This window comes from Euleptes europaea, chromosome 10 (genome assembly GCF_029931775.1).
Source record: "Euleptes europaea isolate rEulEur1 chromosome 10, rEulEur1.hap1, whole genome shotgun sequence".
In the NCBI taxonomy this organism is placed as follows: domain Eukaryota; kingdom Metazoa; phylum Chordata; class Lepidosauria; order Squamata; family Sphaerodactylidae; genus Euleptes; species Euleptes europaea.
Genome location: NC_079321.1, coordinates 4,363,290 through 4,376,293, shown reverse-complemented (window position 1 = coordinate 4,376,293; position 13,004 = coordinate 4,363,290). Strand labels below are relative to the sequence as shown.

General features: G+C 48.1%; 1 protein-coding gene across 1 annotated transcript in view; it reads right to left on the bottom strand.

Moving 5' to 3' along the window:
• CNRIP1 (cannabinoid receptor interacting protein 1) overlaps positions 1-13,004 on the bottom strand; it is a 164,578-nt gene that overhangs the window by 151,191 nt on the left and 383 nt on the right. The window contains exons 2-3 of the mRNA XM_056856801.1: positions 9,573-9,717; positions 2,867-3,071 (exon numbers count right to left, since the gene is read on the bottom strand). Of these exons, the coding sequence (XP_056712779.1) occupies positions 2,907-3,071; positions 9,573-9,717 (310 nt within the window). The 3' untranslated portion in view covers positions 2,867-2,906. The remainder of the gene's footprint in view (positions 1-2,866; positions 3,072-9,572; positions 9,718-13,004) is intronic.

Below are 13,004 nucleotides of genomic sequence, written 5' to 3'. Positions count from 1 at the left end.
TTGGTTAAGACCAGTGGACCCTAATCTGGAGAACCGGGTTTGATTCTTCACTCCTCCACATGAATGGTGGACTCTAATCTGGTGATCTGGGTTGGTTTCCCTACTGCTAATCATGAAGCCTGCTGGGTGAGCTTAAGCCAGTCAGTTCTCTCCGAACTCTCTCAGCCCCACCTACCTCACAAGTTGTCTGTTGTGGGGAGGGGAAGGGAAGGTGATTGTAAGCCGCTTTAAGACTCCTTAAAGGTGTAGAAAAAATCGGTATAAAAACCTTGAAGAGTTGTTTTTTATACCCTAATTTTCTCTTCCTTTTTGGCTTTACATTCGGGATTCCCGAAAAATTTGGCCATTTAAACCCATTAAACTCATTTTTACAGGTAGATGTCCCAAATTTTCAGGGTAGCAGGAAGGGACTCTCCTTGCAAGAACCCCCAAGTTTGGTAAAGATTGGGTCAGGGGGTCCAGAGTTATGGGGTCTGGAGGGGTCACCCCCATCCTCCTCGGTTGAAATGCATTGTCAAAGTGGCTGTGACTCTTTAATGTGACCTTAGCAATGTATCTCAATGGAGAAGCTGGGCTTTAAACAATGGGAAAGTTTGCCCCGCACCTCCATAGAGACAAAGTGCATCACATTGTATCTCTATGAACGAACAGGGCAAACTTTCCCACCCCTTCCAGACCCCATAAATCTGGTCCCCCTGACCCAATCTTTACCAAACTTGGGGGTTATTGCAAGGACAGTCCCTTCTAGCTACCCTGAAAATTTGGGACTTCTACCTGCAAAAATGCCCCCCCCCCCCAGGAACCACGGAAAGACGTTCCTGATAAAGCCGAATTTGACTTTGCCAACCTCCCGGATTTTGCTGATTCGGTAAACCCGAATCAGACATTTACCGAAATGGCATTTATTCAGTATTTTTTCGGTTCTGTTTTTACCAAATCAACAGCCCTACGGTGGACTCTGATCTGGAGAACCAAGTTTGATTCCCCACTCCTCCACATGAGTGGTGGAGGCTAATCTGGTGAACTGGATTTGTTTCCCCACTCCTACACACAAAGCCAGCTGGGTGACCTTGGGCCAGTCGCACTCTTTCAGCCGCACCCACCTCACAGGGTGGGTGTTGTGGGGAGGGGAAGGTGATCATATGCCGGTTTGATTATCCCTTAACTGGTAGAGAAAGTCGTCATATAAAAACCGACTCTTCTTCTTCTTCCATGAGAAAGTCACTGAAATAAACAAAAATATATAACAAAACCGGACTAGTTTCCAACTCCTTTATTACAAAGAGCAAAACTTGCAGCTACAGTTTACAGATTATTCACAGGAAGGGACATGACGACGGCCGATATATAAAGGTAATGCAAACACACCATAATCCGGGAGAATTCAAGGGAGCAACATTTCACTCACCAATATAAAAAAGGTGCTTCCGGTTTGCTTGCAACTGAGCTGTAAACAAATGTGCAGAGGACGTAGCACCAGAGTTTGGAGTTCTGCGCCCAAATACCTTTTCCTTAAATAATCTTGTCTGCAGTTGTGTTTTCCATGGAAGGTTGTTTGGGGCAAATGGAACAGTTGGAGCCAAAGAAGTCATCAGGAATGCAAGTTGCTTCAGTTTACCTTTACCGATATCACGGAAACAGGGAATCTCTGAAAAGGAAACATACTCGATAGGCCGATGTTACATTTAAATCACTGTATTCAGGTAATTAGCATGATACACAAATCACGATAACAATACATGTATTGCTTCTCCATCCTTAGATACCTCTGCGCCAACAATTCACTGCTGCCATTGCTTTTAAGGGTCATTTTGAGACTGGGGAACTCGACACCTGAAAACGAGGCTCACGAGAGAGGAAAGCCACTTATAAAAGTTTTCACGACAGCCAACAAAAGATAAAACCTATGATAAAATGTCAACAGCCCCCCACCCCAAATGACAACTAAGCAAACACAGGGGAGCGGATTTTGCTTCAGCAGCAATGCAAATGTCCGATTTCTACCTGGTCACCGCCAACGGTGATGAAAGGTAGCAATCAGCGTGAAAAGGGGCACTTTAGGATTCGCGTAAAAAACAGACGTTGCCGACTGGATTCACTTAAATCAGGGGTCTCCCACGTGAGGACCGTGGTCACCATGGTGCCTGCCGCCAACTTTCCTGGCACCCGCCAAGCATTTTTAGAAAGTGGTATGGGGCCAGGTGGGGCTATCACCCAGCATGGCTTCTGGTTGGCCATTGGAGATTTGATTGGATGGGCCAATTTTTGAAAACGTTGCTTTGGTGGCAACTGCCACAACAGAGCACGGATCTTCACTGTTTGTCTGAAGGTAAGCTAGGGTGGCCATTTTGTGGCTGGCTCCACCGCTGGATTTGAACTCGGGTCTCCTAGACCCTGTGTCAGCTGTTTTGCAGCAGCAGTTTTGGGGCTGTGCCAACCGCCCTGTGTTGAATTCCAAACGTGCTTACAGGTTCAAAAAGGTTGGGGACCCCTGACCTAAGCAAATAAATTCTCGTCAAGTATGGCAAAAGGAATTGCATTGGGAAATTACTCAAGGGGGCAGCATCCAGACCTTGAGGGGTACTTTACACGCATCACATTTACTATAAAGGTGTGGAACACTGCCGTTTTGCCGAGGGGTAGACGCCAAAGCCTAAGAACGCCTGTTTTATGTGGATAATTTGAATGTACAGTCTTAAGCACAAGTCACTCAGAAACAAATTTCCCTCCTCAACAAAACTCATCCCCCACATAATTGTACTTTGGATTGCCAGAAACCACAAACATCTCCACCAAATGCTTAGTTTAAGGCTTTGTGCTGGTTTTCATGGACCAAGAGACTGTCCGGGGGGACGGCCGAAGTGGCCTACTAAGAGATAGTCCTGCCACATGGATTTCCATCCCGCTTAGTGGAAGCTCTCTTTGTTGATCCACAAGAGGGTTCGTGTCTCGTTGGGCTTGCATTCGTACTCTATGGACGCAAAGCTGTTCCCCCATTGGCAATGATCTCGCTTGTGGTAGTTGTAAAACTTGACTTGCCAGACGGTTTCAAAGGCGCCAATGTCTGTGAGCTGAGGAGAAGAATAAACCCATTCAGGTTTTTTTTATAAGAGTTGTAAAGCATTATGCCCTGACCTGGATGGCCCAGGCTAGCCCGATCTCAGATCTTAGAAGCTAAACAGGGTCGGCCCTGGTTAACACTTGGATGGTTGACCACCAAGTAAGTCCAGGGTTGCTATGCAGAGACAGGCAACAGCAAACCACCTCTGCTCATCTGTGCCCTACCCTGGACAGCCCAGACTAGCCAGAAGACTTCATATTTTGGAAGCTAAGCAGGGTCGGCCCTGGTCAACATTTGGATGGGAATCCACCAAGGAAACCCAGGGTTGCTATGCAGAGGCAGGCAATGGCAAACCACCTCTAATAGTCTCTTGCCTTGAAGACCCTGTGGGGCCGCCATATGTTGACTGTGAGCTGAAGGCACTTTCCACCACCACAAAAGCATTATGCTCGTGGCTCTGCCCACATCAAGTACAAAAGTTTCATGCACATCTTCCCTTCATGTATGATGGGCTGGGCCACCATCCTCAATGAAGAACAGCCTTGGATGAGACTCCTACAGCTGTACCATAAACTTTAAAAGACTACAGCTCACTTGGATGCTTGTTCCGCAAGAGTTTTAAGTCTCTAAAGGTGCTCCAAGACTTGGTTGCCCCATAATTATTTATTTAGAAGAGGACAAGTTGGTTTTCATAGGCCGACTATCTCTACCTTTTAAGGAGAATCAAACCAGCTTTCAATCTCCTTCCCTTCCTCTCCTCACAACAGACGCCCTGTGAGTTAGGTGGGGCTGAGAGAGTTCAAAGAGAGCTGTGACTGCCCCAAGGTCACCCAGCTGGCTTCATATAAAGGAGTGGGAAATTGAACCCAGTTCTCCAGATTAGCCTTCGCTGCTCATGTGGAGGAATGGGGAATCAAACCCAGTTCTCCAGATTAGAGCCCGCCGCTCACCACTACACCTCGCTGGCTCTCATTTACTTCATTTATACCCCACCTTTATCTTCCTATTGGGACCCAAGGTGGCTTATATCATTCTCCTCTCCTCCATTTTAGCCTCACAACAACCTGGCAAGGTAAGTTAGGCTGTGAATGTGTGACTGCCCCCAAGGGCACCCCACAAGCTTCTATGGCATGAGTGGGGATTCGAACTCAGGTCTCCCAGATCCCAGACTGATAGTCTAACCACTACACAACACTGGCTGGTATCAGGACGGCCTGCAGAAAGGTTTGGATTGGCAGTTGATCAGATCCTGATATACAAGGCTTTGTATTGGGAGCCAGACTAGGGGTTACCACAGGCACAAGGAACTTAACCAGGGAGCATGGTTTTCCCCTGCCTGTAGCAGCAGAAAATGTATTTAGGGGAGGGGCTGTGGCTCCATTTGTACAGCATCTGCTTGGCATGGAGAAGATCCCAGGTTCAATCCCCGGCATCTCCAGTTAAAGGGACTAGGCAAGTAGGTGATGTGAAAGACCCCTGCCTGAGACCCTGGGGAGCCGCTGCCAGTCTGAGTAGACAACATTGACTTCGATGGACCCAGGGTCTGATTCAGTAGAAGGCAGCTTCATGTGTTTATGTGTTCGTGGCTCCTGAAATCCTGTCCCTGGCGGGGAGAGGACCCCCTACAAGCAGGATTCCTGCAGGACATTTGAGGGGGAAGGTAGGGAAATTGTGGTCTACCAGCCAAGAGCCTTGTATCTACAGAAACAGCAGACTGGAGCCAAGATTCTGCACCCTCCATACTCAAAAGATTCTGCACCCAGGTTCGAGTTTATTGCATTTGGCCAAAGGCCGTTTCAAGAACTGATAAAAATCCATATAACCATCACTGACAAAAGTTCCATTATGGTAACAGATTAAAACTCATTAAATAAATCTCTCTTACCTGCCAGAACTTATCAAAATACTGGAGAATGACATAGAACGTTCTTAGAAATGTAACATTCAAACTTATCTGGGAACACATGAACACATGATGTTGCCTTATACTGAATCATCAAAGACAGTATTGGTCCATCAAAGTCAGTATTGTCTACTATCAAAATACTGCTTCTAAGATTTAAATGGAACATTTTCCCAGGGCATAAAAACCCTTGCTTTAAAAAGGCAATACAAGCAAAGATATTTCTTCAGAATACCAAATTCTACACTTTTTGTAGGACGGTGGCAGAAACCTAGCCATGATTTATTGTCACTGACCTGCTCTAGTGTCAAAAAAGAATCTCTTCATTCCTTTATAAGGAGGTATCCATTTTGTTAGCAGCAAAATATAGTACGATACTCAACTGGGAATACTGCAGAGAAAAATGTGAGCTTCCATTCAAGCAGGGCTGCCAACCTCCAGGTGGGACCTGGAGATCTCCCAGAATCACTAATGGTCTCCAGAGATCAGTTCCCCCGGAGAAAATGGCTGCTTTGAAGGGTCAATTATGTGGTGTTACACCCCACTGAGATCCACCCCTCCCCAAACCCCATCCTCTCTGGGCTCCACCCCCAAATCTCTGGGAATTTCCCAACCCAGAGTTGGCAACCTGAACTGAAAGTCCATCGAGGGGGATGGATCTCAGTAACGACCAGCACAGCGCTGAAATACATTCATTTCCATCAGCCATTATTCAGGGTTCATTCTTTGGACCAAGTTACAGAAGTCACATTTTACTGATGCTTCCCAGTCACATCCAGTGGCAAAACCACAAAAAAACCAAAAAAACCCCCCACAATATCTCTTCAGGCTGCTTTCTTTCAGTTGTGTTACGCTCCTACACAAAACAGTCTTCACAATCACTGGGGCCAGAAACAGGTTTTTGCTCATCTCCGCAAGAATTAAGATTTTCCAGGACAGCACACATCCTCCGAGAGACACTTCCCAGCCTACTCAGAAGCAAACGCTCCAGTGACTCATCAGAGACACGATGGGCACAGGCAGCACTAGACATAACATACTGAAAACGGGAAGCTGGGATCCTGCCCAAGTTAAAACTGCATGCACGAGATATCAAGTTGCAACCGATTGATGGTTACCCTGTAGGCAAGGGACATTCAGAGGGGGTTTGCCATTGCCTGCCTCTGCGTAGCGACCCCGGACTTCCTTTGTGGTCTCCCATCCAAGGACTAACCAGACCCGACCCTGCTAGCTTCTGAGGTCTGACAAGATTGGGCCTGCCTGGGCCATCCCGGTCAGGGCAAAAGACATACAGAGGTGGTTTGCCATTGCCTGCCTCTGCTTAACGACCCTGGACTTCCTTGGTGGTCTCCCATGCAGGTATGTGTCATGAGCCGCCCAGGGCCAGTGCCAGTCATTTTTGCACTCTAGGCAAGGCTAACTACTCGTGTCCCCCCATCGCTAATCAATATTTAAAAACAGATGTCTTGTAGAAAAAATAAAAGCACAAAACTTTTTATGAGATATTATAATTAATTATATTCTATAGCACTGTTGTGGTACTTATCTTAAAAATATATATATATATAAATTGTCAGTTGCATTTTCCCCAAGAAACGAATCTGTTTTAAATGGTGCCCCTATGAGGTCTGTGCCCTAGGCGATCACCTAGTTTGCCTAATGGTAGCACCGGCCCTGGAGCCGCCCTAAGCCTGGCTGAGGCCAGGGAGGGGTGGACTAGAAATCTAATGAAATAAAAATAATAGAAACGATCAGCCTCGTGAATGCATTATAGTGAATGTGATTATGTCCCACATTAGGGTACATACATCTGTTGGCAAGACAAGAGCTAAATAAAACTGGGAATTAGAACTGGAATACATAACTGGTGCGTTCATTCATGGAGGTGGAAATATGATCGAGTTGCAGCCAACTTACACTGACCCCGTAGGGTTTTCAAGGCAAGAGATGAAATAAAGCGGTTTGCCATTGCCTGCCTCTGCAGAGCAACTGTGGACATCCTTGGTGGTCTCCCATCCAAGGACTAACCAGGGCCAACCCTGCTTAGCTTCCAAGATCTGATGAGAATGGGCCAACCTTGGTCTACCAGGATGTTCCTTGCTATGGGTGTAGCTACAGCAACAGCTCATCTAACTGTGCATTAAACTGGGCTGTTTAGCTTCGAAAGAAGGTGGTTAAGGGGAGAAATGAGAGGTCTATAAAATTATGAATGGTATGGAGAGAGGGGACAGGGAGAAGCTTTTCTCCCTCTCTCATACCAGAACGCGGTGTCATCTGCTGAAGCCGGAGGGTGAGAGATTCAAAACAGACAAAAGGAAGTCTTTAACCATTGTTAAATGGTGGAACTCCCTGCCCCAGGATGTGGTGATAGCTGCCAACTTGGAAGTCTTTAAGAGGGGAGTGGACAAGTTCATGGAGGAGAGGGCAATTCATGGCTGCTAGTCCAAATGAATACTAGTCATGATGCAAGCCTATTCTCTCTGGTATCAGATGAGCATGCCTATTAGATGAGGTGCTATGGAACCCAGGCAGGATAATGTTCTGCCGTCGTTTTGTTTGTGGGCTTCCTAGAGACACCTGGTTGGCCACCATGTGAACAGACAGCTGGACTTGATGGGCCTTGGTCTGATCCAGCAGGGACTTTCTTATGTTCTAATGATGCTGGGGAACACAGGCAGGATGGTGCTGCTGCAGTGGTCTTGTTTGTGGGCTTCCTAGAGGCACCTGGTTGGCTGCTGTGTGAACAGACTGCTGGACTAGATGAACCTTGGTCTGATCCAGCAGAGCTTTTCTTATGTAAGTCCCTTTGGGATCCTTACACCGGTGGAAATGGCAGCACAATCCAGTCTTTTCTCCACCATATTCCAGAGCTGTGAACAACTTCTGCCAACTGAAGTGTTAAAAGAATGTTCTGTGCAGCTTCCTGCTACTTGGCAGGCTGTTCAGGCACGTTGCCTTCGCCTCCACACAGTGCAGCAGAGCAGGGGAAACCTGCTTAGTCACAACGACCTTGCATCCCCTCCGGGACTCCCTGCAAGGTCCGCCGGAGTCGCCGGCACAGATGGATGCTGAGTCAGTGGTTTAACCCAATGTGGGTGTCTGTGTGTGTGTGTGTGTGTGTGTGTGTGTGTAAAGTGCCATCAAGGTGTATCTGCCTTGTGGCAACCTTGTAGGGTTTTCAAAGCTAGAGATTAAACAGAGGTCGTTTGCCACTGCCTTCCTCTGCATAGTGACCCTAGCTTTCCTTGGGGGTCTCTGGTCCAGGTACTAACCGGGGCCGACGCTGCTTTGCTCCCAAGATCTGACGAGATTGGGCTTGCCTGGGCCATCTAGGTCAGGGTAATAATCAAGTGCTGTCAAGCTGCAGGTGACTTATGGCAACCCCACAGAGTTTTCAAGGCAAGAGACAGACAGAGCTGGTTTTTCCATTGCCTGCCTCTGCGTAGCCAACCCTGGTCTTCCTTGCTGGTCTCCCATCCAAGTACTAACCAGGGACAACCCTGCTTAGCTCCCGAGATCTGACAAGATTGGGCAGCCTGGGCCATCCAGGTCAGGGCAATAATTAAGTGCGGTCAAGCTGCAGCCGACTTATGGTGACCCTGAAGGGTTTTCAAGGGAAGAGACATTCAGAGGTGGTTTGCCATTGCCTGCCTCTGTGTAGCAACCCTGGTCTTCCTTGGTGGTCTCCTATCCAAGCAATAACCAGGGCAGACTCTGCTTAGCTTCTGAGATATATAGATGCTTAAATGTGCAGGCGGTTATAAGAGCATAGACTTGTCTAAATAAAAAGCTAGAATGCCCAAGAGAGAATACCTATTATGCATCCACACACACTCCAACTCACTTCACTCCTGGTGTTAAAATGCAAAATTTGTGCTTTCCTGGCAATTAGTTCCAATTAGTTCTTAAATCCTAGGATTTTGGATCCAGTAGCATATAGCTTCTCAATGGTTCCTTGAGAATATTCTCACCTCTCTAAAGCCAGCTTCCATGGCAGAGTGGGGATTCGAACCTGGTTCTCCCAGATCCTAGTACAACACTTTAACCACTACATAATGCTGGCTCTCTACTATTGCCTGCTTTAACAGCAGTTACGTACAAAGACATAAACCGAGCCCCAAGCATCAAAAACGTTCACCTCTGGATTTCTGTATCTTCAGGGCACAGGCTGGACTGGGAGGGGCTGTGGCTCAGTGGTAGATCCTCTGCTTGGCATGCAGAAGGTCCCAGGTTCAATCCCCGGCATCTCCAGTTAAAAGAACCGGGCAAGTAAGGTGATGGGAAAGACCTCTGCCTGAGACCCTGGAGAGCCATGGACAGGGGCCATGGCTCAGTTGTAGAGCCTCTGCTTGGCATGCAGAAGGTCCAGGGTTCAATCCCCGGCATCTCCAGTTAAAGGGACTAGGCAAGTAAGTGATGTGAAAGACCTCTGCCTGAGACCCCGGAGAGCCACTGCCGGTCTGAGTAGACAATACTGACTTTGATGGACCCAGGGTCTGAGTCAGTAGAAGGCAGCTTCGTGTGTTCATGTGACTGTTTCGATTTTGGCCGTTCAGCATCACTAATTCCGGGTCCTTTTGGCCCCTCGACACACGGAGGCATGTTTACCTGCATGGTGACTTGTATCGGCTGCCTCTCCCCGCTTTTGGTGTGCGGCACTCCTTCCGTATCGTAGATGCCGCTGTAAACGACCATCTGGGCATCTCGCGACTTCTCTTCCAAGGGGAACGTCACGGCCCCGATCCCCATGGTCCTGAAACGGACAAAGCTGGGTGTTTTCAGCCATTCTGAGCCATCTTATTGGCAAAATCGGTCTCGCGATGGAACCGGTTCCATCCGTCAGGGATGCTCTGGTGGGATTTTGTTGTCCTGAGGTGGGGTTTGGTCTACAGGGCCTATAAGCCTCTTTCCATGCCTTGTCTTCCTTCCCAAGGAGAGACAGGAAAGCGGTTCAGTGCAAACCTGTATGGCGAGGGCCCCCAAACCTTTCAGAATTTGGATACGGTGTGCTGCACAAAATGGCTGCTGCAGGAGGCGGAGCCAGCCACAAAATGGCTGCCACAGCGTACTTTCAATCTAGACTTGGCAGCAGTGGGAGGTTTTGGGGGCGGAGCCTGAGGAGGGTGGGGTTTGGGGAGGGACTTCAAGGCCATAGAGTCCAATTGCCAAAGCGGCCATTTTCTCCAGGTGAACTGATCTCTATGAGCTGGAGATCAGTTGTAATAGCAGGAGACCTCTAGCTAGTATCTGGAGGTTGGAAACCCTATTTCGGCCACACAGTGAAGAACTTGGTGCCATGGTAGCAGCTTCTCCCATAGCAGTGTTTTTGAAAATCTCCACAGCCAAAACTCCAAAGGCGAATCGGAAGCTTTGCAGGGCAAAATCCCCATCTGGCCCTGCCCACTTTCTCAAAACACATTTAGTGCCAGGAAAGGCCTTGGCAGGCCCCATGGTGGCCAGGGTCACCCCGTTGGGGACGGCTGCTCTATGGGGCCTGTAAGGCCAAATCCACATGTGCCAGTTGGGAGTGCTTTTTGGCTTTTCTCTTGATGAGGGCATTTTAGGAAACAAGAAAGAGGAACATTTCAAGCTGCCCATTGGGTTTCTGAACTGGTTGAGGGCCCATGCTGGAAGGCTAAAGAGTAGGGTTGCCAACCTCCAGGTACTTATAGCAATTCAAAGCAAAAGCACCAGTAAATATTGTGCAAAAAAGATAATAACAACAAAGTTATTGCTATTAGAAAATATATATTCAGAATAGTTCTAATAAGCACAACCCAAATTGAGCAGAACACCACAATAATTATGTACAAAATGGTCTTAAAAAGACCCAATGTGAAAACGCAAGGCGTTACAAATGAATAAATATCAGGCACAGTTGCTCAGTTCTTATGAGTCCATAAAGTGCAAATGCAATAATTTAGGCAGCAAAGACGATGGAAATCCGGTATAATTCCATTTCATGCAATACTTTCTCAAGCTTCATAAGTCCTTAAGGACTATTCTGAATATATATTTTCTAATAGCAATAACTTTGTTGTTATTATCTTTTTTGCACAATATTTACTGGTGCTTTTGCTTTGAATTGCTATAACTTCCAATTAGCACTTGTAGCCGTTTGTGATTACAACCTCCAGGTACTAGCTGGAGATCTCCTGCTATTACAATTGGTCTCCAGGAGACAAGAGATCAGTTCCCTTGGAGAAAATGGCCGCTTTGGAGGGCAGACTCTATGGCACTGAAATCCCTCCCCAAATCCTGCCCTCCTCAGGCCCCACTCCCAAAATCTCCAGGTATTTCCCAGCCCAGAGCTGGCAACCTTACTTAAGAGGGACCCTAAAAACCAATCTGCCAGCAGCTGATACTTCATGTGTACTTTCAGTCTGCAGCTAAATATGCGACAAGGGAGAACAGGTCTCAGCTTCACCCGATCTCGTTCTATTTCCTCTTTCAATTCAAGCTGATTTCATGCAGGTCTCAGGGACACCCCCCCCCCACACACACACACACAGTACTTGTAAAGGGGGGGCATGATTCTGTGAAAAATGCATCTGCTTGGCATGCAGAAGGGCCCAGGTGTGACACTTGGCATCTCCAGCTGAAAGGGCCAGGTAGCAGGGGAGGCAAAAAACTGGAGACCCTGGAGAGCTGCTGCCAGTCTGAGTAGACAACCCCCGGTCTCAGTAGCCCAATGACCTGACTCAGCACCAGCCACCTTCATCTATTTGTTCAAGGAAGAAGCAAGTCTTCTATCAGGTCACTCTAAATTTAGGAACTAACCCAGAATGAAATCTGTGCATTCTACTTCTGTTCCTCCCTTCAAGAGCCCCACTCCAAGAAGAAGAAAACATGCGGCCAGATCAGTTTCGTTGATATCTTTTTTAGGGCAGCCAGAAATATGCTTTTGGCGTTACTTTGGTATAGATGTTAAACGCAAAACCTGAAAGACTCACACGTTTGATTCCAGCCTGGAATATCTCACCGACCAGGCCACGCCGGGCCAAGACAGCGCATGGAATGGAAAGCTTTAGTCCACTAGAGCTACCGCTGGGATAAAACCCGAGCTCTTTTTTGCGGTGCTGGGTGGGGGAATCCTGTTAATTTTTGCTGCATTGGACTTACACCCTTCCGGAATTCAAGGGTCAACCCTGCAAGCAGAGCCATTTATGCACAGGAGGTTTCGCCTGGGATTTGCTGCTCTCTAGACGCCCATTTTCCCCATCCGAATTCTCAAAACTCGGCATGGGGGCTTATTTTTGAGTTCTGAGAATTTGGATGGGGAAAATGTGCATCTAGGCAAATCCAAGGCAAAACCTCCTATGCATAAATGGCACAGGTTTCCTGTATCCTGCCTTTGAGCTGGGCCGGCTGCCATGTCCCACAATAAGAAAAAAAATCACAATTTTAGGGGATCAGCTATGAAATACGGATGGGGGCGGGGAGAGACCTCGTATCAGCAGTGTTGCACCCACCCAAAGGGAATTTTTAGCTTCGGATGAAGGGAATTTTTAGCTTCGGATGAAACAGGATCAAGTGTTTTCAAATGACACAACCCCCACCACCACCAAAAAGCCCTTTCAAGCAGAAATAATGAGAAAGGGGAAGAGACAGACAATTATATAACCAAGAGCTTTCCCCACCTCCAACCCCAGCTGGTGATGCCAAGATGGGCTGTCCAGCATCCGCTGCACGACTACTCAGAAGCAAACCCCGCTGGTTCAATGCAGCTTACTCCCAGGGAAGCGTGCAAAGGCCGCAGGGCTTCGATCCGTTGCAAAGTTTCACGTGCATTTGGGGGCTACCGAGAGGGTACATCCTGGGCCAAGGGCCCTCCCGGCCTTCGCCGGATCCCTCCCCGCCCCCGGCCTCCGCGCATTTACTCTCGAGGAAACCCGGGAAGCGGAGCACCCCCCCCCCAGGAAACTCGCCCTTCCTCCGCCCAGCCTGAAAAGGGGGAAGGCCTCGAACGGGCGGAGGGAGGGAGGAAGGAAGGGCGCGCGCGGGGGGGATACAGTCCGAGGACGCGTGTTGGACTCGCGT